At 41.6% G+C, this 27,659-nt stretch overlaps 2 protein-coding genes and 2 pseudogenes across 4 annotated transcripts in view; 2 read left to right on the forward strand and 2 right to left on the reverse strand.

Annotated features, from left to right (window-relative positions):
• LOC134478811 (disks large homolog 5-like) overlaps window positions 1-27,659 on the reverse strand; it is a 272,163-nt gene that overhangs the window by 50,684 nt on the left and 193,820 nt on the right. The window lies entirely within an intron of this gene.
• Window positions 1,589-3,055, forward strand: LOC134483319 (DNA-directed RNA polymerase II subunit GRINL1A-like; annotated as a pseudogene).
• Window positions 8,792-13,516, reverse strand: Dlg5l6 (discs large MAGUK scaffold protein 5 like 6). 2 transcript variants are annotated; one of them, XM_039098114.2, is made up of 6 exons: window positions 13,132-13,516; window positions 12,128-12,286; window positions 10,813-10,956; window positions 10,013-10,179; window positions 9,185-9,290; window positions 8,792-9,064 (listed from the first exon to the last, which is right to left on the reverse strand). In XM_039098114.2, the coding sequence occupies exons 2-5, from the start codon at window positions 12,136-12,138 to the stop codon at window positions 9,226-9,228; spliced, it is 387 nt and encodes a 128-aa protein (XP_038954042.2). In that variant the 5' UTR covers window positions 12,139-12,286; window positions 13,132-13,516; the 3' UTR covers window positions 8,792-9,064; window positions 9,185-9,225. The 2 variants fall into 2 exon arrangements, with proteins under 2 accessions (XP_038954042.2, XP_038954043.2); XM_039098115.2 differs by having other exon boundaries at window positions 8,792-9,290; window positions 13,353-13,516.
• Window positions 25,968-27,231, forward strand: LOC134483506 (zinc finger CCCH-type antiviral protein 1-like; annotated as a pseudogene).

A 27,659-nucleotide genomic window follows, 5' to 3' on the forward strand; every position in this document is an offset into this window, starting at 1 on the left:
AAAGCGAAAGTAAAAGTTTTGCTGTCTGCACCACTGCCTGAAGCAGTTTTTTCTAAGTCGTTTCCCGAGGATGACATATTAAGGATTAGATTCAGAGGACGACAATGATGAATTCACCTGCTTTTTCTTTTCCTATAATTAGGCCAGCATCAGTTCAAGGTGTGGCCCAACCGACTTAGTGTAAAGGATGATACCAGTTGGTTGAAAAAGGTAGTAGTGGGTTGGGGATTTAGCTCAGTGGTAGAGCGCTTGCTAGGGTTCGGTCCCCAGCTCCGGAAAAAAAAAAAAGAAAGAAAGAAAAAGTTAGTAGCTTTCTATGAACAATACATTAATTTTTTATGTATACTAAAATTAACGTTGGAAAGAACAGTGGTAGGAAAGGAAGCTGGAGGACAAATGCTGAAAATGCTTGCTTTTGAAAATGCTAATAAAGAGTACAGGAGAGCATTATTACCTATAAAGGAGACTGGGGATATCAATGCTTATACGATGGCATGCAAGGATATCTTTCCTGAAAATGGAAAGATGCAAATTTGTACCCTGGATTGACCCAGATAGAGTTATTAAATTATATGTTTAAATACTCTTGAATATCCTACAGGCACTTTTGCTCAGGATGAGTTGCCTTTAGAATGGATATATATTAAATATAACTTTAACAAAACATTAACAACTTATGAGGAACAAAGTTCTTTAATTATTGAGCAAGGCATACAAAGACCTGTTACACTGTGGGGATATGATTGTGCTGCTATTGTTTTCCCATTAAGCAAAAATAAAGTGGAATATTTAATGCAGACGTCTGAGGTTTTTCAATTAACCATGATTTCTTACCCTGGAAATATTGAATTTCATTTTCCCCATAGTAAATTCTGGGATTGCTTTAGAAAACAAAAAAAATTTTTGATAAATACACTAATTTCTGTTGATCCATTACCATCTGCTGTTACTGTGTTTACAGATGGCTCTAAGACCAAGCGGCTTATTGGACCAAAGATAAATTTTGGGGACAAGAATCTTCTTTTGGGTCAGTACAACAAAATGAAGTATTAGCGGTAATTAATGTATTGCCGGATTTTACTCATGATGTAAAAATATTATAGCCGAGTCAGCTTATGTTGTAGGAGTAGTACAGAATATTGCAACTGCTGTTGTTTCTACATCTAAGCCTATATTAAATGTTATTCTCACATATTAAAGGACTATTGTTATTCTGAAACTCTAGAATATTTATTACACATATTAGATCACATTCAAGATTGCCACCATCTTTAACACATGGCAATCATATGGTAGATCAATTAGTGGCATTTGCTACCCCAGAAGAAAACAGTCATAATCATGCCAATACAGGATATTTGCATATTAAATATAAGGTTCTCTATTCTGAAGCCAAACAAATTATTGCTAATTGTCCTATTTGTAAGCCTTCACTTATAAAATGTATTCCATCTGAAATTAATCCCAGAAGAATGCAACCTAATACATCGTGGCAGATGGATGGAACCCATATTTCTGAGTTTGGTCACCTTTCCTAGATACATGTAAGCATAGATAATTTTTCAAAATTTGTATGGGCTACACCATTGCCAGGAGTACGCACTGCTCATGTTATACAGCATCTATTGGAAACTTCTGCTGTTATGGGACCGCCTTCTAAAATTAAAACTGATAATGGACCAACATATATTTCTTATCAATTTAAACAATTTTGTCGGCTCTTCCAGGAAAATGGCGACTCCTGCACGTGCTCCAGAGTTGCTGCCTTCCAAGGAGCCTGAGACCTCCATGGGCCCGGCTGGGGAACCCTGCCTGTGGGGCCACCCTCAGCCCATGCATAATGTGCTCCCTGCCCCTCGGCTTCGTGCCCCCAGTTCCTGAAAACTTGGGGCGGCAGAGATTGGCAGAGCTGCAGGAGAGGTTGAGGCACCAGGAGAGACTTTTGCGCAAAGAAAAATTCATTTGCAAATTGCCCGACAAAGGTAAACAGATCTCAGACACCACTGCCAAACTGAAAGCTGCCATTTCAGAAAGCGAAGAGGTCAGAGGGAGAACTGAACTATTTCATCCTGTTAGTGTTGATTGTAAGCTAAGGCATAAAGCAACCACAAGAGTTGATACCGACATAGACAAGGCCCAGAATTCTGACCTGATGCTTGATACTTCATCATTAGTTCGTCAGTAGACATTGAATCATCTAAAACAACCTCAGAAATACAGGGGCCTACACAGCTCACCCACAGAGGCAATGAAGAGACTTTGGAGACTGGCTGCACAGTGAATACCAGCCTGTCTGTCCGCATCACAGCCCAGGCTCCCTCATCTGAAGTTAATGAACATCTCCCCCAGCATTCAAGTCAAGCGGAAGAGGTTTCCAGCAGCGTCGACAGTCTGTTTATCACTAAATTGCAAAAGATCACAACTGCAGACCAGACTGAACCCTCAGAAGAAAACACTAGCACTGAGAACTTTCCAGAACTGCAGAGTGAGACTCCTAAGAAGCCTCATTACATAAAAGTGCTAGAAATGCGAGCTAGAAACCCAGTGCCTCCTCTTCATAAGATTAAGACCAATGTGTTACCCACACAACAGAGTGACTCACCAAGTCATTGTCAGAGGGGTCAGTCTCCTGCCTCCTCAGAAGAGCAGCGACGCAGGGCTAGGCAGCATCTTGATGATGTCACAGCAGCTCGCCTTCTTCCGCTCCACCACCTGCCTGCACAGCTGCTCTCCATAGAAGAGTCCCTGGCTCTGCAGAAAGAGCAGAAGCAGAATTATGAGGAGATGCGGGCAAAGCTCGCAGCACAGAAACTAGCCGAGTGACTGAATATTACAATGCAGAGCTACAATCCAGAAGGGGAGTCTTCAGGGAGATACCGAGAAGTGAGGGATGAAGATGATGCCCAGTCCTCGGATGAATGCTGAAAATGAGCGCTGGGAGATCCCGGGAGTTGACTGTTGAGCTTACATTGTCTCATCGAACTTCCTAACAAGTACCAAGACAGTGTCAGACCTTGTTGAGGGACAGCAGATTTTTAAGTTACACAAAGGTAGCTACAAAATAAGAACCCAGTTTGTCTTTCAGAAGATGATCTTCACATGCTTGAACAGTTCAATATTTGAACATTGGGTTTGGCCGTATTGTGTTACAGTTTTGCAGTATATTGTGCATTGGTCTGATATTTTTAGTGTGAATAGAACACACGTTTTCTTTAAGATATCTGCTTTTTCCTTCTTTGTATTCTTATCAGATAGCACTGCTTACACCCCTTCTGGTGAAATACTTTGTTATCCCAGGCACCTAAAGTGAATTAGGAAGGCCTGGTCCCCTCACTCGAGAAATGAGGGGAGCAGTCTAAAGAATGGTACTCATGCTTTCATGAACACGTTCCTGAGACGCTGGATGTGAAATGCCGCACACAACACTCGGGAACCACAACCACTGTGTCTGCTGCTCTGTCCTCTCTTGGGGCGACTGCTGTCACCTGTGATGAGGTTAAGGAGCACTTGGAAGAAGTGCTGGGTGGGGAGGGTCTTCTGAGCTGGTGTGGGGAGCTGCTCCTGGCTGCCCTAGGCTTGAACTCATTGCCATCTGGGATGATAGGTCCCTGTACAGGACACTCGTGCTTGGTAACGAAACCGGTGGTTTTCTAAGAGTTACAGTTGAATTGTCAGTATATTGCATTTTCCCTCGTTAAACCCACAGAGGTGTTTACAGGCTGCAGAAACCTCAGTCCTGTATGTGCACATTTGTGCTGTTTAAAATGATTATATGATCATTTTCAGCAAAGATAACAATGTTGTCAAAAAGCCTTTGTCTATTATGTGGAACTTGTAAAGGAGAAATAAAATACCAATCAGAGCAAAAAAAAAAAACCATTTTGTCAATGATATCATATTGTACATATTACTGGTATAGAATACCATCCACAAGGACAAGCTTTTGTTGAAAGAGTTCACCATACCCTGAAATGACAAATTATAAAATTAAAAAGGAGGAAAAGAGATGACCTTACACAGCCTGAATGGAGTTGGCATACCAGTCCCAGAGTAATATTGGCATAAGCATTATTTTTTATTGATCTTCTTAATTTACCACAAGGTGAAGTTATATGCAGAGCAGATAGACTATTGGACTTCTCCCTGAAGGCATGGAACAGACAATATGGATAAAAATTGCCCGAGATGCTGAGTGACAGGAAGGGACCTTACTGTATGTAGGGGAGAGAATTTTGTCTCCTTACAGGATGGGGGACAATTCTGGTTACCCAGGAGACGGATCCAAGCACAGAATGATAAGAACCGCTCCCTACACTCAGAGGAATCCAGTTAAACCAGCTACATTTTCTCCTGATGGATGTTCTCCGGAGATGAAGGAGGTGTCCTCCATTACTGAGGCCCTGGCTTCTCTTTGTGTCGCCAAACGACAATGGAGAAGGATCGATGCAGTGACAACCCCATTACCTAGGTGAAGCGATTAAGCACTGAAAGGAAAACTATGTTGTCTCCTACAGGAAAGTCCTTTACTGCTGAGCACGTATTTTTAGCAGTGTGTGCTTTACTCACAGTTTCTTCTGTTGCGGCCAATGCGAGTTATCAGGCTTATATTCCTTATCCACCTTTATTTGAACCTGCTACTTGGCGGGGAAACAGATGTGGTTTTATACACCACCCCAAGCATTTTATCATGTCTTTGGAATAATTTGACCTTTTGAATAGACGTGATGGAGCTTTGTATAATTTTCCTTATGCTGGATTAAAGATGCCTTTGTGTTTAGGAAAGAGACCAGGCCTACAAATGGGTTATTAAAATTGGCGATTACCAGGAATAATTGTTACAGGCTCCAGGATTGACAGCTTGGTCTATAACCAAATTGGAATAACATTACATTTGTTAGGGAGCCAGTATATCCTATTTGTGCTTGGTTTACTTATGTAGGCTTAAAATATCTCCCATGCAATTGGAAATATTGCCCTGGCATGTTTGGAAAAATTATTCAAGATAAATGAATAAATTGGGATCCTTATGGCCAATTATTAATACATGTTCAGAATGGAATGTTACCACTTGTGATTTGTCAAATGTTACCAGGATGAACTGAGAGGAGAATGAACGCCTTAATGGATCCTTGCTGATGGAATGTGGAGATGGAGGCCTTGCTGATAATCGACTGGCCTCTGTGGAAGATCCTACTGCTTTTCAAGCTCATTTGTGGAAGACTGTCACTGCATTAAAAGAAGATGTGCTTGCTAATGGAAGCTTTTCTGGGCCTGCTCAATCTGCCTCTCAGTATAATTTTACAACATTTAAGAAAGAAAAGGTTACTACTTGTATTCCTATGCCATATTTCTTTTTAATAGGTAGATTTAATTTTGCTAATGGATTTGCTTGTACTGTCATTAGTATTCATGTATTAATTCATCTATTCAGTTTAATATAAATCAATATTCTATTATGATATTCAGCAAAAATTATATGTATGGATGCCTGTTAATTTGGGACATCATTGTTCTCAAGATCCTCTTAATTATATGATTATTGAATTTTTTAATAATGAGGAGAAGTAAAAGAATTATTGGAGTCATTGTAGCTACTATTTTAAGCCTTATTTCTGTTGCTACTTTGGCAGCGGTTTCCAGCATAGCATTAAAAACATCTATTGAGACAAAGCATTTTGTTGAAGACTGGCATAAAGATTCACATGAGTTATGGATAGAGCAAACTAAAATTGATACTAGACTTCAACATCAAGTAGATGTTTCAAAACAAACAGTAGAATGGTTGGGTCGAAAGATGTTATTTATTGAAAAATATGAGGATTTAAGATATAATTGAAATCCTACTACTTTTGTGTTAATAAATATATGGATAATGATACAGAACATGATTGGACGTTAATTCAAGCCTATTTAGAAGGTAATGAAAGTGCTACAAAAGTAATTAATGCCTTGAAATACGATGCTCGAATGTCTTTTGGTAAACAGCTAGAAGATACTACCCCTATGGAAATAGCTAAATTATTGGCTGATCAATTGACAGGATTAGATCCCAAGGCTTGGCTTCAAAGGATTTTCCATAGCTTGGGAGGAGCTAGTTTTGCCATAATCTTATGTACATTATGTATTATGTTGCTTTATTTTTACATGATTAAACCCCTACAAGGACTTTAGCTATGTTATGGAAAGTGTTTCTTTTAAAACAAAAGAAAAAAGAAGGAATTATTAAGACATAGAGATGCAGCTCCCAGGCAGGGTCAAGAAAGGCCTGGTGACAGATACAAGTAGGGACTGGAATGCCACCCTGGAGAAGAAAATGTTTTTTCACTTGGCCTTAAGCTATGTTCTGCTATGTCCTGTTTCTGTGGAAGCGGTTCTAACGCTCTCTCGGTAATGGTGAGTATATTTTGACTATAATAAGATAGGTGATTTGTTATATGAATATTTTGAGAAGAAGCCTTTGTTTATTCGTATTTCTTTGTTTAGCCTTGCCTCAGTTGTTCCTGGTATCCTGGGAATAATGATCTTATAGTATCTTGACAAAATGAAAAGTGTAGTAATGCACATTCCCAGCTATATAGGGATTAATAAAACTTGCAACTGTGTGCAGTTGCTTCTGCCTTTCCTCTGCACCCCCTAAGTCCTGGTGGTATACGACCATACCCAGGGCCCCCAATGCACTAGACATTGACAATGGGTCACCCCACAAAAAACAAAACAAAACAAACAAACAAACAAAAAACAGAAGCATCTACCTTAGTTAAAAATGGATATTTTATTGAATGCACACACTACACTGATTGATCACATCCATGTAACTACTGAAGCTTTTTCTGCTCTCTGTAGTGGTGATGACGTCAAAATCTTACTGAAAACCATGCACACCCAGTTTAGGTTGTATAAAAGTAGCCCACGATTTCAGTGTTCCCTACAAGGTCCCATGGGAGAGTAGTAGCATGAGTCTGCATGCACCTCGACACATTTCACTAGTGACTACACACATAAACACACACACACACACACACACACACACACTTCACTGACATGGTGCACATTCTTTGCACACAAAGAAGAAAGTGGGCAGTAATGAAAACACACCAATGGAATTGATGGAGGGAGTTGTGGGGAAGCTGGGGCTTAGAATTACTTAAAGGCCCTATGCAGGCTCTCCTTTCGTTGAAAGAGAAACTTCAAGTGCAATGTGGTTCTTTATTTTCTTTCTCTAAAGCACAGAGGGCTAGGGTGGAACATAGGGCTTTGAGCATGTTCGGCAAGTATAGTCACACTGAATCAAATCCTAGGGCTGGAACCCTATTAATCTTCTACAAAATTACAGAGCAGCCTGGATGAAGACTCTCAGCTGAAAAGGTGGACATCTCAAGACAGGCACTGAACAATGGCTGACAGACTTGACTGAAGAGTGGTAATGTTTTGATATCTCATAGGAAAAGAAGGCCCCTCATACCACACTGTACTCTAAGGACAGTTTCTTCAGGTTAGGCATGACATGAACTATTGTCTCATGTCACAGATGTCAGTACAAAGTATCCAAGGTGTTGTATGCCAATGGTAGCATTAACAGAACAAAGCACACAGTGTCATGAAGACATAAATTATGAGTTTGTGTAGCAAGACCCAGGCCTCTTCCAGGTTCTTAGATAGTAATGGAGAACCTCAAATACGGTAGTGATGTGATAGTGTGGTGTGAATCTAGTTACAACTAGCTTCTATTGTGACACAGATGACTCTTTTTGTGTCATGTTCAACTTATAATTGATGACTAGACCTAAGCATGAGAATAACCAAATACTACATTGCTTCTCTAGCTACTGAGCTTTTAAAAGCCCTGGTGTGACAGCAAGCTTTTGTGGACATTGTGGATTGGTCCTTCTGTACTTTAACCCTCTGAGTCACCTCCACTCTCAGGAAGTTAGTTCAATTCCATAAATTGGAAATCAGTCACCTGGAAAAAATACATTCTCAATACGATCCCAGATTGGACATGGAAAAAACTGTAGCTTGAACTGTCCCACCTAGGTTCTGGGCTTGCACAGGCCTGCTCTCCAAAAGAAACCTGTATTCACAGCATCAGGCTACATTCACTATGGATGCTCTTGAGGATCCTCCCTAAATGACTCAGATTAAAATAATTTTCTTGCTAACACTCAAAATATTCATTATGCCAATCTGGCCTACAGGAAGCTAGTTTCTATTCTGTATTTTATCAGGTGAATAGTATATATGGTCATCATTGATAACAGCTGAAAGATCTGCTCTAATATGGAAACTAAGTGATCCTGGAAGATGATCCTGACCCACAATGAGCAGTGGGAACACCAGAGCCCTGTAGGGATGTCTGGCAACCTAACACATTGAGCGTGCATGGTTTAGTAAGTTCCCAGTGAATACATATCTCCTGAGATCTCTCTATTTAATGGGAGGTGATCCTGTCCACCTAATACAGCACATCATATGGAATAACAAAAGCCACCTGCAGGAGCTGTGATGATGACTCACAGGTTAGAGCATCTGCTTCTCTCTCTGAAGAACCACATGGACCCTAACAATTGGGTAAAGCATGTCAGTGATTACATCATACAGTGTGTGTCTGAGCAACAGCCACATTATCCACACAAAAGACACTATCACACTGGGTACCCCTTGGTGACTTTGAATTCACTTATTAGCTCAGGCTCCATGGAACATGCAGAGATCCATCTCCAGCTGTCAGTTCTAAGTCCACATGAGGGGACAGAACCCTTGAGTAAGAATGATGGTCTTAAGAGTCAAGAGATAGAATTCAATTTTTATTCATAACGAATATATTTTTACAACAAAACAGGATTAAAATGAATAAATAAAAATATGTAAAAATATTTGAAAGTGAAAAATAGTAACAAGAACATATAAATATGAAACAACAAAAAGAAAACTTCAATTAAAATCATAACAAAAATATTTCTAAACAGCATATTCTTAACATTTAGAAGCACAGATGTATTGCTGTTTCTCCTCTAGCACACATAATGAAAGGCAGTCCCCCAAGTTGTCTCTCAAGTGGTGTTTTCTGAAGAAGAAATTGAGTAAGACCTCAATCAGTCAGGCTGGCTTAGTGTTATATAAATTTAGGGTCTCTAAGAAATGACAAATTAACTCTGAGGAAGAATACTCATCCAAAAAATGTCACCGTTCAGGATGTTTGTCATCAGGGACTCCTGAGAAAGCAACTTATTCTTCAGGAAGCTCTCTTACTGGTGTGTGTCCAATTCTAGCTCTCTTGCACTTTCTGAGACCTGGGAGAGGAAGGCAGTTATTCAGACACTGATTTGGTGGGGAAATGCAAGCCAGCTGTCAGAATGCTGCCTTCTACCACCTCACTTCTATTGGACAGTCGACATGGACCTTTTAACTGATATCATTGTTGCCAACTCTGCAGGCAGGGCAAAATCTCCAGCAAGCCTCACTGTAATGTGGGCTGCCAATCTGGGACCCAGACTTATACCAGAGCAAACCAAGAACAGGGCAATGGGAAGAGACCTCATTGGGTTGTAGGAAGAAAGGAGACGTCCATATGTCACCAAGGTTAAAACCAATGACAAGTTCTACTTTGACATTTGCACTTGGTTCTTATCCCTGAAAGGTGCTTCCTACACAAGAAGTCACATGACCACAGGGTGTCATTTGTCAAAGATCCAAGAACTTGTTCAAAACTCTACATAGCATCCAATCTATCATGTGGATATGCAATAATGTGATATGTTATTCATCTGTCACTATTTCTATACTGCAGCTTCAAAAAGAGCAGCAAAATATACTTGCAAAATAATTCAGTTTCTGAAAAGTGGTTAACTTCCCAGAATACTTGTGCATAGGCAGAGCAATGAACAATTCTGTTACATGAGGTGGTTGGCTGGTTGGGAGTGTAAATTAGAAAGGTGGTAGGAGAAAGCAAAGATGAATCAAATTGGCAAATTTTATCAGATATTGTTAAGATAACACAGCTGCTGGCCCCTACCAGATGATGCTGGGTCTGGAGGTTGCTGGTCTTTATCTTTCTTGTTGAAGTCAACCAAATATTTCTGGTGCAGTGCACAATCAAGATGTACCTCCTTGCTCTCCTGCTTCAGTGGGAGCAACTTCTTCCTACATGTGTTCTCCATCAGGAGCTGGTTGAGCAGGTTTCTGGAAATACAGTCTGCATAGTAAGATCATGCTGCCCCTTTCTCCCATTACTACTCCTAAGTCCCACTAACTCTACCAGGTCCCAGATACCCATGAAGACTTAATAAAAAACATCTCAATACATATAATGCTGCTGCACAAACCACAAAGAGTTAATTCAGGGAAGAATAAAATGTTTGTTTGGCCCGAGCACCAATTAGTGTCCACATCTCTCAAAAAGAACATGGATCTACAACTAATCATGAAAGCCAAGTGCATGGGGGCAACATCAATTTGTAGTGGGCCAACACCCTGAAAGGAGGTCAGTAGAATCAAGAGAAGGTCATCCTAATCATGTGGTCCACGCACTTAGTTTCGTAAAACCTGGTATGACACCATAGGTCCAGGTCAGCCTAATCACTTTCTGCTGACTTCAATCAGTACTGTTCTATCTGGAGCCTTCTGAAGATGCCTAGACAATCCTGGGATGATTAACACTCTTTTGTGGAACTGAAAACTGAGTCCTAATGACCCTGGCACACTGATGTGTAAACAGCACAAGAGATAGAATCATAGCTGAAGACTGTCCAATCCAGAACAAAGAAATCAGAAATGGCCATTCCACAGGTGATAGCCTTTCTGACCAAGACTTACCTAGAGAAGGTCATCTCCTTCTTCAGCTCATGGTTGTTCTCATGGATCTCAGTGTTCTCCATCACTAAGTTGTGCAGAATTGACATGACCACCTCCTCCATTCTCTCCAGATCTTCATAATATGGATTTGGCCTGAAATAGGGCCTGACCCCAAATGATAGAATCCAATGAACATCAGCTTTTAGGAATATATGAACTCAGGGTGGGTCCTGTAATAGCCCAGTCCTGGAAGGACACCTTCTGAATTCTACATATTGGGATCTTCACCTTCAGAAATGTGTTTTTCTGTGTCCAGGACACCAGAAGCTCGGCATTCAGATGGAGGGTTCCCTGGCTCCCTTTCTTCAATCAGGAGGAAATCTGCAGTCAAGCCAGTTAAGCTATCAAGAGCCTAGGCCACACCTCTCCATGCTCCCCCACCCCCAACACACCCAGAATCCTGTGATTTCTTTTTCCTGTTTTGATAACAGAACATATACCACACAAAATTATACTTTGCACAACTAATCAAATATACAGACAATTGTGGCCAATAGGCAAAGAACTGTGCTTTTGACAGTTGGGCTCCCAGAACAAAGCATTCACATCACCATGAAAGTGTTACAGGTAAATACTCAGGCCAAGATATTGACCCCTAGAATCCAAGTGTGCAGGGAAATATAAACATATAAAAGTTGTGCATATGCATTTGGATGTATACACACACAGACTCACAGACTGAGACACACCCACAAAAAAAGAGAAATGTAAACAGAGTCAGAGAAAGAGAAAGAGAAATATGGAAACAGAGAGCACTGTGAGAACCAGGAGAAATGCATGCACCATTGCTGTCTCAGAGGGCAAGACACACAGACAATAACAAACAGGCCTGAGCTTGAGACCTTCTAATCAAGCATTGAGATGAACAGTGTGGGACCAGGCCCCTCAGGCTGCTGCCTGGATCTTCCAGCACTCAGTCCCCTGCCTAGCAAGTACAGAGACTCATCATAAACTCACTGCAATTACAATCTTGCAAAGCCACAAGCTGTCAAGGGCTTTCCAAATGCACCTGGAACTCACTCTCCCTGACTTTATCCCTGAATTCTTCATTCAGACAACAAATCCTGCTTTTCAATAAATGGAAGCAGATGAGTCCATTTTCCATCTCGCTCCTCAGGAAGGGTCAGGTTCTGAATCTCCTCTATATGGGAGATGAGGTTTAGCACAGGGTGGTTAGGGAGGCACAGCTTTCTAGAGCCCAAAACCTTAATAGGATAAGATGAAGGTGACCTTGCAGACCCAGGAACGAAACAAGAGCATTTGGAGTGATTCATACCTGTTGTTCATGGATCTCTCTGTCAGAAACCTCAGGCGATCTCTCAGGTCATTTCTCTCCTCGGTAATGAGCTGCAGCTCTTTAATCAGCCTCTCCTTTCCTTCTTGGCCTGCTTCTTACTTAGGTCTGTCCAAGAGGATGATGTTTCTCTCCCAGTGTCTGTAGGTAGAAGAACACAAGTGAACAGACATAGGGAGAATGCAGAGTGTACATAGACCACAGTGAGTCCTAAACAGGAGAACAAGCCTAGAACCCAGTGTCATTGCAAGGAGTTTGGTCTGTGCTTAAGAGACCTCCTGAGTGGATCTCAGTTCTCCCACTACTCTATAGAGACCAAGAGATGTAAGCAGCCAGGTGTTCCCTATGCCGGACATCACGTGCTTACATGTACCACGGAGATGGCTTCTCCAGGATTATTATCAGCTGAACAGGGTACAGCTTGGTTTCAGAACCTGCACCCCTGTGGCTTCAGAACTCAGATGATAAATTCACCATCCACAAAACTTGAGTGATTGGAGACACTCAGATGTCCTACCCTGATACTCTAGGCCAACAACTAGGATTTAAAAAGCATTCCCGGGGAGGACATGGTCAACAGACTTATCAATTCCCCTATTTGAACACCAAATGCCCCAGAAGTGCCAATAGGTTACAGGCTGTACCTTGGTCTACCCATTCCAAATAGTTTTGTTACTGTAGAAAAATGCGTGTAACACACAACCTCTAATATATAAAGCTAACGATGACCCTGCCAGTTAGAAGAAATCAGAGGAGGTCTAAGAACATAAGGTTATTGCCTGGAGCACAATTCTCCCCCTGTTACTCTGTCAGATATCCACTGTATTTAAAGAAGCAATGATAGTGAAGTACATTGCTGCCCTGTCTAAACTCAGAAAAGGTGGACCCTCCATGACTCCTGATGGTGTTATTATATCAATGTAACATAGCAAATGAACTGTGAAAGTAAAGGCCAGAAGTTCACAGTACAATAGCATTGACCTTACCATATCCTCCCTGTGGGGATGGGTAAACCAAAGTTCTGAATTCCTTGACCCTCAGGAATTGTGATATTCGTGGAAAATCAATTCCTTTTTAGCTGTTCTGGTTGTTGTGGCCCATTGCTAGAAAGGTCAGCTTAAGCCTGCAGCCCCCCTGACAGGAAGCTCAACATACACTGCCCAGAACGTACTCCACATTCCCCAGAAGCCCTGTGGTCCATCATTACTTTGGGACAAAACGCTAGACTCCTTCACTCTAGTTTCTCCACAATCGATGTTCCCCCTCCCAAAACGCTTGAGAAGACGGGAAAACATGTCTTATGGGGTAATCGCCAGACTCAGACTGAGAGAAACTAGGGCACTGGTTGTCACTACAACACTGGTGACATCACAGAGGATGCCAAGAACTCTCTAGGAGACAATAGAATGTCCAAGAAGGGACAGCTGATGTCATGGGGAGCAGACTTTGCCTCCCTGCTAATGATCTCCCTGTATTGAGCATAAGCTGAGGTGCCCTTTCCAGGAGACTTTCCTGGGGAGAGCCACTGAGCACCTCCTGCTTCCAAAGCCAAATTTTCCTCAAGGCTTGATTAGAAAAACCTTAGTAATTCCTATGCATCTAAATGAATGTTTCCTTCCATATCTTGCCCCAAAATGTCTCATCCTAACTCAAATTGTCCTCATTCAACAATGTTAGCCATTAAAACTTCCTGAGATTTCATACCAGCTTGAATATGCAGTCAAAAGTTCTCCTGTCTCATTATGTACGGGTGCTTTAAATCACATCAAGAAACAGTCTGCATGGTAGGTTACAACATGGGTGTGTGTTAGGGGAACACTCATGGAGTCATGTGCTTAGCAATTGACAATTGCCAGAAAATTCCTTAAGAGAAAGAGTTGAAGTCTTATGGTGCTAGGAACAGTGTGGAGACCAGTTGGCAGAGGAAAGTGAAATATTGGAACCACCAGTGAAGGCACCCTGATGCTGCTTGTGGGGTTCTCCTCTCTGCACCAATGTTGCCAAAGGAGCACTGCTCCCAGGCCTGTGTAAGATATACCATGAACTTCTATCAGAAAAATAAAATAGTCAAGAGATATAGGGGGTGCACATAAACCTCTAAAATGAGAGTATAAACATCATTAAGTTGATAGAGCAAGGTCCCAGCACCTGAACTCTGGGAAATGGCCACCCCACCAAACACAAAAGCATCTATCATAGTAAAAAATGAATACATTAACATTAATAAACTAGATAAAATAAGAGAAATTATGGGATCCATCAGATAAGAATTACAGTCACAATATTTAGTCCATTTGTATTTGACAAAATTGGAGATGGTACTTCATTCTCTAAATGATATTAGTCTAAAATTTTGTACCTAAATCACTTTCTATCACTTTTTAAGCTTTTATATCCTCTATCTATCATAACTTGCATTTCTTAGCCATAATATATCCTCTGAGACCAAAAGTACTATTGTTAATTCTAAATAATTTAAGGGTTTATGTCTTTCATTTTATAATTTTACAACTCTTTTGTGGATATATGGTCTTTTTTTCCTTTTTCTTTTTGTAGCTTGCACTAAAAGAATGTTTTTGCTCTGATTTAGAGAAGGATGCAATGGTGGAGGACAGACCCAAGGGGAGGGTAGATGAATGGAGTTGAGCTGCATGATGTGAGGTTCACAGAGAATAAATAAGTTAAAAAAAATAAGAAATGAGCACAGTGGGGATAAAGCAGTGAATGCTTGGCATGGAGAGGTTTGGCAGTGGACTGGGCATTTTAGGGGTGGGGTGGGATTGGCATGGGTTCTGGAGTAGTAAGGATGGTGTCTGTTCTTGTCTTTAGAAACTCCTCGGTCCTCTCCCATCCCTCCCTGCCTCCACCCCCACCTCCAACCACCATAACTGCCTCCTACCACAGCAGCAGCTTCTGGGCACTGGCCTCTTTCTGCTCAAGCTCTTCTATGTGCTCGGGGGTGGTCCATCTTTCAAAAGTCCCAGGCAGTGGTCAGACCACACACACTCTCCTTGCATCCCCATCCTCTGTCAGGACTTATGGTGCTAGAGCGGTTGTCGCAGGAGTTCTGATGCTGCTGTGGACTGTCCATCGAGCCCTGCTTTCTGGGCCTCCCATGTCTACCCTGTTCCTGTCCAGGTTCCTGGCTGTCATATTCCTGCACGATGGTGAACAAGGGTTTTTTTTCTTATTCTCATAACAGGAAAAGGTTAAGACTAAACTATCTAATCTTCAACCCCATCCAAGATCTGAGAAGGAGAAATGTTGCCTGAAGAAAAGGAAATTCAGAGCAAACAGCTTCCAAATCTAAAGAAATGACAGAAATTGTTGGCTACCCTGACACTCAGTCAGCAAACATTCCTGTGTCATTGTGGCATCCACCTTCAACTCACTGGGCCAGGAGCTCTGACTACAATCCTTTGAAGCAGGTCACTTGAAGGACTATCCTATTTTTTTCTCCAAAAACTGGGACAATCGACTTCCCCATGATCCACTTCTCCACAGTCAGGACAGCTTTCTGGCAGCAGTAGAGGTAAGTGGGTAGTATTTCACCCAGTGGCCACTTTGTCACATTTGAAGGAAACTCCAGGTAGGGTTCTTTAGAGCCCATCATCTTCTTCAGAATAGATTGGGGACACTGCCAGGAGTTGAGGTCCCTCTCACTGTGAAAAGCCTTTAACTATTAGGACATCTGAAATGGCAGATTCTTCAGATCTCTAAAGGATTTGAGAACCACCTTTGTTATGGAAAGTCTATCTCAGTGGACAAATGTAGCTTTTTTCAAGGGAGTTACTTCCTGCTTAACTTTAAAAACATACACAGGCAGTTAAATAAAGCTTATTTCTGTACCTAACTAAAGCAGTACCTAACATGACTGGAAGACTGATTGTTTATAGTTGGAAAGTACTAGCTTGCATTCCTTAATGATCCATGGCAGTGTGCAGTAGTAATTTTATAGAATTAGAATTTTATACCACATTGTGAATAAGTTGCATATACTTATATCTTAAACAAGAATTGAATTCTTTATTTTAAATTGTATCATCATTCAAAATCCATGCCATCCGAAAATATTTGAGACTTGGTGTTGCTTTCTAGTATAAAAAGAGGTAGAAAAATCTATGCTTTTGTCATTTTAGCCCCTTTCTCCTGCTTTCCCACAGCATTAGATAGGAGAGAAAAAGGTTTGAGGAGACAAAGAGGAAGGAAGACATCCCTGATTCTAATCTGCTTTACTGTTTCCTCCCTGACCATGGCCAGTAAGAACTTGCAACCAACCCCCTAACTGACAATAAACATCCATAACCCACGGCAGACAAATAAACACCCACCCATCCTTCCTCTTGAGAATGAGGGGGTCATTGTCTTTTAAGTTGTGTGGGGGGTGACAACATGTTTTGGGGACCTTACAACAATTGGGATATTTTCTAAATCCTGGGAGATCTTGCAGTTTCCTATGCGTCCAGGCCCTGGATGTGGAGGGATTAACTGAAGTCCTGGCTACACGAACATTTGAAAATACAAACACACATTCCTACCATTTGAGGAAGGTCACCCAATATCTACCCTTTGAAGTTTGCTCAAAACAATTAGTCAATTAGTTTCTTTTTTTTTTAAAGATTTATTCATTTATTATATATAAGTACACTGTAGCTGTCTTCAGATACACCAGAAGAGGGCATCAGATCTCTTTACAGATGGTTGTGAGCCACCATGTGGTTGCTGGGAATTGAACTCAGGACCTCTGGAAGAGCAGTCAGTGCTCTTAACCACTGAGCCATCTCTCCAGCCCAGTCAATTAGTTTCTTATTTAGCTTTAAGTAACTTCTTAGTACACAGGCAGAAAGGAGACAGATTGTTTGCCAAAATTATATTAATTGCTTCTAAGCCAGTCAGCAATAGAGTTCCTGTAGTCCTTTGAAGTCTCATCAGAGAGGCTCTATTTTGCACAGTATTTACAATACTTATGTCTCCCATATGGCAAACTAAAACAAACTGTTAAGATCTGCTTAAATAATTCAACAGTTTTCCCAATCCAAAGTCTCCCACCCTCCTCAAAAAAAACAAGAGATTCCTCACAAAAACAACTCCACTCACTCTGGTAGCAGTTTATATATCAGTCACATTTCTGCTACTGCAGAAAAATACCATGACCAAGAACAACTCAAGGAATACAGTTCTTCACATTGTGGTAAGCAACCCCCAACTGCACAATTATTTCGTTGCTAAGTCATAAATGTAAGGTTGCTACTGTTTTGAATTGTAATGTAAATATCCTGTATAAAGTATGTCTTATATGTGATTGCCCCCTGAAGGTGTTGCAACCCACAGGTTGAAAGAAAGGAATTTGTATGTGGTGGTGGGAGGGGGGTTGTGGGTTTTTTGTTTGTTTGTTTGTTTGTTTTTCCTCTTTTTCAAAATCGAGATGCTGATAAGAACATAGGCAAATATCTGGGTCTTCAATTTTATTCCATTAGTCATTGGGTGTGTCCTGATGATATTAACATTCATGTTTTTCTTTTTTACTATTCCCCACATGAACGTGAAGTCATTAAAGGTGATGCCTCCCGCAGTGGTTTACGGTCTTATTATTTAGCAGCATCTGACTCCGCTCCTCATTTGTGCTTTCACATGAGTTTTGAGATTTTTTTTTTCATTCCCATGAAGTTCTGCATTGGAATTATGATGGGATGAATTTAAACCTGTAGATGATTCTGGCAGGATTCAATATGACAATATTAATCATACTGATACAGGAAGATGAGAGGTCTCTTCATCTTTTGGTTTCCTCAATTTTTTCTTATGTTTCTCAATGATTGTTTTTGTAACAAGTCTTCATTTCCTTAGATTTATTACAAGATATCTATTCTGAATTAGTTTGTTTTCTTGGTATATTTGTTGATATTTATTGTTGGTATAGACGAATTCTATTGATTTTAATGGGATTTTAGTGAGAGGGTCCATAAGATATAGGCATTTTCTAGTGGAATCATAGTGGCCTTTATATATGGATCATATTGCCTGCAAATGAGAATGCTCTGACTGCTTTCTTTCATTTTGACATGCCTTTCCATCTTTCTATTATCATATTGTTTTGGATCTGACTTCACATACTAGTTGAATTAGATGAAATGAATGAACTGTGACTTATACCTGATTTTAGTGGAAATGCATTAAGATTTTCTGGAGTTAGGATGCTTTTGGCCTTGCATATTGCCTTTCTAATGTTAAGGTATGTCTTCTCCATATCCCAGATTCTCCAGGACTTTTTCATGAATCACTGTGAGATTTTGCCAAAGAAATTGTCTGCCTCTAGTGCAGAGATCATGTGTTTCCTGTTCTTGGTTTTATGTGGTGAATTGTTTATTCATTTGTACATGTTGAAACATTCTTGCACCTCTGGAGTCAAGCCAGTGTCATCATGGTAAGTGATACTTTTGGTATATTTCTGAATTATATTTGCCAGTATTTTATTGAGAAATTTTTCATTTAAGTATTCCTTCCAATCTTAATTTCTTTTCCATGCTGCAAAGAGTCACCATGGGCAAGGGAACTTATAGAAGAAAGAGTTTATTGCGGCTTACAGGTTCAAGGATCATAAGTCTTTGATCATTATGCTGGGGTACATGGCAGCAGGTAGGACACCATGTTTCTAGAGATTTACCTGAGAGCTTACATCTTATCTGCAAGTTGGTCACAGAGAAAGTGAGTGTTAACTATAAATGGTATTGAATTTGGAAACCTCAAAGCCCATATCTTATAATTCTTCCCGAACATTTCCACTAACCAGCAACAAACATTCATATATATGAGTTTATGGGGCCATTATCATTCAAATCACCATATTCCACTCCCAATTCCCCATAGGTTCTTAAACATATCATAATAACAAATACATTAGCTCAGCTTCCAAAAACCCCTGAGTCTTTCAGTCTCTACACAGTTTATCCACAGTGCTTTATGACACTCCAGGGAGTCCCTTAATTATTCCCCCTATGAAATCAAAAGGCAAATTACACACATTCAATGTGTAATGCCAAAAATATATATTATCATTGCAAAGGGAAGTTGGGAATGTGGTGAGCCAGTTCAAGGCATTAACCCAACAGGGCACACTTCAAATTCTCTACTTCTGACGGATGACAAAGGGATTAGATGGGCCCACTCCCATGGCTTTGCTGACTGCAACATAATTCCTAAAACTGTGTTGTATCATATAGGTCTGTGGTGCTTGTATTTTTATTGTCACTCATTTCTAGGAATTTTAAATTTTCCTCTCTTGGCCCTTTCAGTAGTGTGTTGTTTGTGTTGCTTACTTTCTGTGAGTGTGTGTAGGTTCTGTACTTTCAATTGTGTGATACCAGTTTGATTCCTTTGTGCTCAGATAGAATGCATGACACTACTTCAACATTCTTAAATTTCCTGAGCGTTGTTCTGTGTCCTAATCCGTGGTCAATTTTAGAGACAGATCCACAGGCTGATAGAAAACTATGTATAGTTCAGTGTAGTTTGTTAGGTCCATTTGACTGATGATGTCACTTAATTCTGCTCGTCCTGTTTTGATTATTTGCATATGATCTGTCAAGTGGTCAGAATAGACTATTAACACCAATCACAACCACTGTTATAGCTAATCTGTAGTTTCATATCTATCTGATAATATGTATTTTTAAATTTAGGAAGTCTGTGTTTAATATGTCTATATTTAGAGTTGTAGTATCTTTTGGTAATTGCAAATAATGAAGTGAATGTCCTTACATGTTGCAAACAGGATTGGTTTGAAATCTATTCTGTCAGCTGGATAGAGAAACCGCATAGAATTGCTATAGGGACTTGTTTCTTAGTTCTGTTTCCCTAGTATATCCTCTATATCTCTCATGATGGTAATCCTGTTTCTGGCTAAGTATAAGTCAGTTTACTGGGGAATTGAGTTTAGTAATATGCAAATGTTATTTAAATCTATGTATTAAATTTTGTCATTTTGTTAATTTTTATGGTTTTTATTGGATACTTTTGATTGACTGTCGTAGTTTTATTAAATTATTTCCTGAGTCCTCTGATATTTTATCCTTCCCTTCAAACTAAAGTATTCCTTTTAGGATCCTGTTTAGTGCTGGCTTAGTGCTTATACATATTTTGTAAATTTATTGATACTATGCCCTTATCAGCACAGTAGCTGGGCAGCTGCCTGCCCTCCATGGTATCAGATCTACTTTCCAAACAATAACGCTCAACTCTTACTGACTGTGTAGCATCTTGGCTGTTCTTTGTTCCACTTGGACAGCCCTCAGGACCAGGCTCTCCTCTCCCTTAACCATGGCTGCTGTCCTCTTCCTCTCTCCTCTCCATCACACACGTTCTTCCTTTATTCTCTGGCAGCTTCTTCTTCCTTCTTCCCTCCTCATGATCCTCTCTAGCAAAGCCCTCAGAAACTCACCTCCCCCATCTCTCTGCTGTGCAGCTGTTGGCTGTGACCATCTTTATAAGCACAATTAGCTAGGATCAGGGTCAAGTTTTTTTGGGGTTAACCAGTCCTGAGTTCTACAAATTAGCATTAAATACAAGCAGAATTAAGTCAATCCACCACAGGGACTTCTTTTGCTTTGCTTTAGCTTAAATTTTACTTTTCCTTTTACTTTTTATTTTATTTTTGGCTTTTTAAAACTAATTTGTTATTTTATTTATGTATATTTCAAATGTTCTCCCCCTTTCTGACTCCCCTTATCAAACCTTACATCCCATTACTGCTCACTTTGCTTATATGACAGTGCTCCCCCACTGACACATATCCATTCCCACCTCACACCTCTAGGATCTCCCTTGGTGGGCAACAGACCTCACCAGAGCCAAGGGCCTACCACCCCATTGATGCCGGATAAGTCAATCCTCTTCTACACAGTTACCAAGAATCATAGACCCACCCTTGTATACACTTCGGCTGGAAAGTTGGTCACTAGGAGCTGGGGGATTGATGACAGAGGGTCTGGATAGATATTAAAAACCAATGGCTGCTGCTTTCTCTTCTTTTTCTGGTTATATGTGAAATTATGTTTGTGTGCTTCTCTTTTCTGAAATTATTGAGAGTTGATTAATTTCTTGGTTTTTCTTGGGTATAGATTAGCTCATTGTCTTGGAGTTTTCCTCCTATTATCCTCTGTTGTGCTCTCTTAAAGAAAAATATTGTTTAAATTTGATTTTGTCGTGAAATATCTTGGTTTCTCCATTTATGGTGATTGAGAATTATGCTGGGTATAGGATCCTCGGTATGCATTACATCTGCCCAAATTTTTCTGGCTTTTGTAGTCTGTTTGGAAGTCTTGTCTAATCACTTAGGTCTGAAGGTATTTATTACTGGTTATTTATACCTTACCCCTTTTAAAGTTCTTTCTTTGATCTGTGCATTCAGTGTTTTAATTATTATGTGAATGGAGGAATTTTTTCTGGTACAATTCATTTAGCATTCTGTAGGCTTCTTGTACAGTTATGGCATTTTCTTCCTTACCTTATGGAAGTTTTCTGCTATGATTTGTTGAAGATATTTACTGGACCTATGAACTGAAAATCTTAATTCTCTTCTATATCTGTTATCCTTAGTTTGAACTTTTAATTGTGCCCTGAAATTCATGGATGTTTTGGCTTCAAAAAAACCAGGAATGTTTATCTGAGATGGATGTTTCCTGTTTTGTGGGTGACCTCCTTGACCCCAACTCTTCCGTTTAATACCACGTTGGATACTGAGACATGGTCAGGAATAGTGACATCTTGCCATGAACTATATGAAAATAGGGAGATGACTTTATGTGTGTCAAGTATCAGTATTCTCCTGGGTGGTTTTGGTTCCGAGTTGGCCATATGCAACAGTTTCAAAAGCCCAGGTTTGATGTTCCTTGGGATTCCCATGATGATGCACTCAGACCTGACAGAAATCAACTAGAATCCTTGTCAAAGAACTTGATTTATATAATAGAGAGGAAACTAGTAAGTTATGTTACAAAATATTCTATCACACTGTGATCCCTATGAATGTATTATTTACTGAAAAACTATTGTGTGTTTATAGCATCGCCATGGCACAGACATTTAACACAAGAGTTCTTTGTTTACTGTAAACATGGACTTTGTTTCCTTAATGCTAACCTACCACACACCTTTATTGCAAAGCTAAAATCTGCACATAGGTTCAGAGCAGATCAAGGCACAACTTTAAAGGAAATGAAGATAACTAAACCAATGGAAAGTCTTTGGGTTGAAGGATTTTTAGAAAGTGTGCAGAGGGAACCACAATGCTCTTCTTCTGGGAGGTCAGTGAATTAGGAAGGACAGTTGGGACTTGACTTCCATATCTGACTCCTGAGACTTCATTCGTAAAATGTCTGGAATTTTGGATTGTAAAACAACACATTGGCTCTGCAGCTTTTGGCAAGGCCCATGGACAGAGAGATCACACCAGCTGGGAACAATCTGAAAAGAAGTCAGGTTTTCTTAAGTCACCTGAGAAGTCCTCAAGGAGAGAGGAATGAATGGGCAGCACCATAATAGAAGGCTTTAGGATCTCATATAGGTCTACTCTAGGTGCCTTGAAAATGGAAGCAGAAAATGAAAAACTAAATGACTTCACAAGAATTACCTCAATTCTGAGTATGATTATTTCGTATTGGCATTTTATACTTGATTCATTTTTTAAAATATTTAAAAAAGAACCTTCTGTTTTAATTCAACGCTCTCTTGGAATCACAAAACCCTTACAACCCCTGTAGGGCGCCTGGCATCTAACACTATGGGGCTAGAGATTCCACTTTTACCTTCGTCACCATCGACAGTTTCCATTTAACCAGCAGGTTCCATGCCAGGCAGACACTGAGCAGGTTGTATGTTCTGTTAATCTCCACAACAACCCAATTCAGCACAAAACCTCCATTTTACATGTGAAGAAACCACAGCTCAAAGAAAATGAGTATCAGGGTCCCATCAGTCTCACTGGCTGTCACTCAGACCCACATCCTTCTCTGTAAAGGGAAGCCACGGGCCTGATGTGGGCTGTGCAAACTGACTCTCCTGAGATGATCAATGCTAGTCTTGAACCTGGGAGAATTTAAGACAAGATGATCCCACAGACTCCTGGAATAGATTCTGCCTCTGGGTTCTAGGGTGTGACACAGTATCCCTTGCTGTGGGTCTCTACTCAGCTGAGGAGTCTGCTCCCATGTGTCAGCTTCTATGGCAGTGGTTCTCAACACGCCTAGTGCTGCAAAACATTAATACAGCTCTTCATGCTGTGATGACTCCCACCAGAAAATTATTTTATTGCTACTTCATAACTAATATTGCTACTCTTATAAGTCATAACATGCTAGGTATCTGATATGTAAAGTATCTGATATACACACTAAAGAAGGGTTCGCGACCCATACATTGAGAAACATAGCTTTGTAAGACCAGAGATGCCCTGTAGTAATGACAAGTTTTAGCAGACCAAAGGCTCCTTGCCTTAATGACAACAGATTCCTGGCTAAAGGCACAATCTGCAATCACTGTCCCCAGGATATTTCTTACCTCAGTTTTCCCCCATTACAATGTCTGTCTCCTTGGACATGTCTGTTCAGGAAGCCAGTCCCTGTTGTCTCTCCAACAGACAGAATATGAAAAGCAAGAATGCTTTCCCTCTGTTGGCCTACAGTCACTTCTTCAGATGTAAGTTCAAATTCCCTCGTGGGCAAATGTGTGTCTCTCACATAGTGTGTGAGACTTGAAATGGCATCTGTTTGAGTTGTCAAAAACCTATTCTCACTTCAGATTTACAGCTGACCAACGGTTATATTCAGGAGAACACAGAGGGTGGCCTGGCCTGCAGAGTCAGATCCCCTCTGTGCCTGGGACAATCCCACCCACAGCAGACTTCAGTTTCACCTAGCAGCTGTTATCAGAAAAATCTGACCTTAAGGTTCTGAGGTCCACATCTGCACAACCTCTGAAGTTGTTCAATGGCTGATATGGGGGTTTGTTCCAGGTTAATATCATTCTGGCCTCTTCTCTCCCCTGGGCTGCCCTCTCTTCTCTCAGGTCTGTTGGTCTTGGAAGGACCTGGGTTCACCTCAAGGCCTGGGGTGTGGAGGAGGACCTTTTGATGTGAGAATGAGCATGGATCAAGAATGTAGCCCCACTGTGACTGGGCAATTAATCTGCAGAAAATCTTCCCCAGTCACAGAAGTGGGTCATGTGTGAGCTCATCCTGTTTCAAAGCGATAGGTGGTAGCTTTCTCCTGGAAAAAGCACATGGGGGTTGACTGTCACTTCTGAACCTTCTGTTCTAAGTCACTTCTCAGAAGGGGCACTTTGCTCTAAGTCCTCTGTGGGACCCACCAACCACTGGGGCTGGAGGATCCTATGGTGTTGCAGCTCTGAGCTGGGAGGGGTAGCTCTCACACTGGCATGGAAAAGCCTGTTTTCACAGCTGATCCTGATCTGAGGAAAAGGTGCTTTTAAAGAAGCATGTGAAAGTATCTCCTGCAGGAGAGCCCACCCCACAGGGAAAGTCACTCAGGACAGCGAAAAGCGGCTTCCCAACTTCCACAGAGGGAGAACCAGGGAGGGCATCAGACGGATGATCAGAGAGTTTGAGAAAGGCCTGCACCTCCCTGAACGTCTCCCTCAATCATAAGTCCCACCACTGTCCCAGGTGCACACCTGAGGCTCAGCAAAGCCTGCCACCTGCTGGGGTCCCTCAAACTAAACAGTGAGTGTAGAACTGTGCAAAACACATCTGGGGATGGGGAGACAGAAGTCTCAGGTGGGCCTGGCCTCACTGCCTTTAGACTCCACTGTCAAGGCAAGTATATGTCGTGACTAGTCCATATCTCAAATGCCTTGGGCTGAAGAATTGGGAGATGCCAGGGGCAGGGGCAGGGGCAGGGGCAGGGGCAGGGGAAGGGAGAGCCAGGCAGAGCAAAGTCAAGCCCCAGTCAGCCTGCTGATAATCTATGGGCGTGAGGAAGTGCAGTAGCAGAGCCTGCCCTTGTTCTCTCTGGTGGGACAAGGAACCAAGGTGGGGATGGGAAGAGTTGGGGAACTCACAGCCTCTTGTCCTCCAGCTGCAACTGCCAGTGCTTGACAAGAAAGACGCCAAAGAGGCTCCAGGGATCCCCTGATTTCCGGATCTCATTGTCCTCAGGTGTGTCCAGGTTGAAGGCTGTGCTCATTCTTGCCAGAAGCCCTGCTGTCAGGTAGAGCAGGCACAGCTGGACTAAGACAACCATGGGCTCACACTGGGACCCAGGTCAAGTGACCACTGAGGGTCTCCAGTCAGCCTGGCCCCAGCACCTATCCCTATTGCACCCAGGCCACAGCAGCTCCTTTAGTCCCTCCCACCATGAGCCCTGCTCCCCATACCTGCCAGACTTGCACTCTCTTTCAGGAGCTCCCCCACAACCACAGCTAGCAGCAACTCAATGACCCTCACTTTATTCTTGTTAACCATATTGGCTAGTCATGGAGTCTCATTGTGAGACTGTATTGATCAGATGAAAGCCATAGGAGAAAACTTCAAAGATTTATAAAAATAAATAAGAAACCTCTCTTCCCAGTAGCAGCCTGGCAGTTGCAAGTTCAGGAAACCTCATGTCCATACTGGAACCCAGCATGCATTGGTGTGGAGAACCTGCCTGCTTAAGGCCCTTACTTCTCCTGAGAGGCTGACTTTAATTTTTTTACTTTTATTAGATATTTTCTTTACTTCCATGTCATGTGTTATCCCCTTTCCATGTTTCAATTCTCCATGAGGCAGACTCCAGCTCACAAGCCTGAGCAGCTGCAGCCATAGCGCACCATGGCTGATGCCGGGGTAGAGTGTTTGGTCAACAAAATCCTGTGCACCCACAGGGGCCACATGACCCTTAAGGAACTGCAGAGTAGGATCAGGCTCCAGAGGCAGAGCTCTATGAGCTGCTGGAGACCACAGAGCAAGATTGCTTCCTGCTGTGAGGGACTGGAGACCAGGCAGGGATAGCTATGTGGGTGGTGGCTACTACTGAAGCCTGTGGCTTCAATCTCAAGTGCAGACAGGGACCCTGCTAGACTGTCCAAGCCTCTGCAATCTTACTCTGCTTGGCCAGTGTCACTATGCACAGTCCCAGAGAAACCTCTGCAAATATTCTCACAAAGTTCTCTAGGAACAAAGCTTCCAGGTCCTGAAGGATCATGAGCTCTCTGGGTTTAACCAAGAGGAGCCGGCCATCTTCCTGGTAATAAGCAATGCTTTTCTGGTGCAGGAGTTACTACAAAGGAGACAGCCACAAACAGATTTGTTGAAGCCACAGCCAAGCAGTAGAGTCCAAGTCTGTGAGCACTTCACCCAGGCCAACTGCAGTTACCTCAACTGTCTCAGGTCTCATAACCTGATGGACATGAAGGTGTTGACCTCCACATGACTGAGCATGGTCTGAGTTCTGATGGGGTCCAGAACATCCAGGACATCTGCAACAACAAACACATTAGGAGGGGACCCACTGGCATGAGAGTTCCCCATCCACATCACAGAGGCAGGTCACAGAGAGACAGAAGCATGAGCAGAGACAGCTTCCTTCCAAACAGTCTAGGATTTCTCTCCCATGTCTCATTTTGGCATCTGGTTCACCTTGTCCAGATGTCACCAGTTGTAAGGATTCCCTGGAGGATGTGTCTACAGCTGTCACTCAGGAGGTCAAGAACCTGGGGACCCAGGACTCTGCACAGCTTTCCTTGGTCTAATCTAAAGCTGCTGGTGTCTGAGGACCCAGTCACATGAGAACAAGCCAGGGGTTTTCTGAGAATGGAGATCTGGATGCTTCTTTTCGAGGAATCCTATTGATGCTTTGTAAACATGGCCTCCTCTGCTGGCTTTCCTCTTGATGCAGCAAAAAGAAATGAGGCCATGTCCTTGAAAACAGGCATGAATTCTGGACACTGCATGGAGGTCAAGAGAAAGAGTGCCTCCTTCCCAGATCTGGACTTAACTTTGGTAATTGTTATCTGTCTAGAAAACCTAAAATATCAAACACATATTTCAGTTATCTGGAGTAGAATCCTCTGCAGTAAGAACTAATGATTTTGCTTTTGCTTGGTGTCTGCTGTTATGTCCCTCATTTCATTTCAGATTTATGTATTAATTTATGTATTATCTCTCTGGTGTGTAGTAGTTTGAGGGAGGAGTAGTTTGTAGTTGTCTCTCTTGTGGATCTTCTGAAAAAAAATTCAGCTCTTGGCTTCCTTGAAACTTTGTATTATTCACTTTGTTTCTAAATGTTTCATTCGAGCCCTGAGTTTATTTCCTGCCTTCAAATCCTACCAGACTCTCTATAGGATCAGGCTTTGCCTGACCTTGGTAAGAGCAGCATGTGACAAATGAAGCTTTTGCTGCTCTCTGTAGTGGTGATGACGTCAAAATCTCACTGAAAACCTTGCATTGCCCAGTTTTAGGCTGTATTAAAGTAGCCCAGCATTTCAGTGTTCCCTGCAAGGTGCCATGGGACAGTAGTAACGT

This window comes from Rattus norvegicus, chromosome 19, assembly GCF_036323735.1.
Source record: "Rattus norvegicus strain BN/NHsdMcwi chromosome 19, GRCr8, whole genome shotgun sequence".
Classification (NCBI taxonomy): domain Eukaryota; kingdom Metazoa; phylum Chordata; class Mammalia; order Rodentia; family Muridae; genus Rattus; species Rattus norvegicus.

Coding starts and splice junctions, on each gene's coding strand:
- Dlg5l6 (XM_039098115.2), bottom strand. Junction 10,180..10,812: donor AAGGAGATGACCTTCTCTAG/GTAAGTCTTGGT, acceptor CTGTATTTCCAG/AAACCTGCTCAACCAGCTCC. Junction 9,291..10,012: donor TCCAGACCCAGCATCATCTG/GTAGGGGCCAGC, acceptor TTCCTCTCCCAG/GTCTCAGAAAGTGCAAGAGA.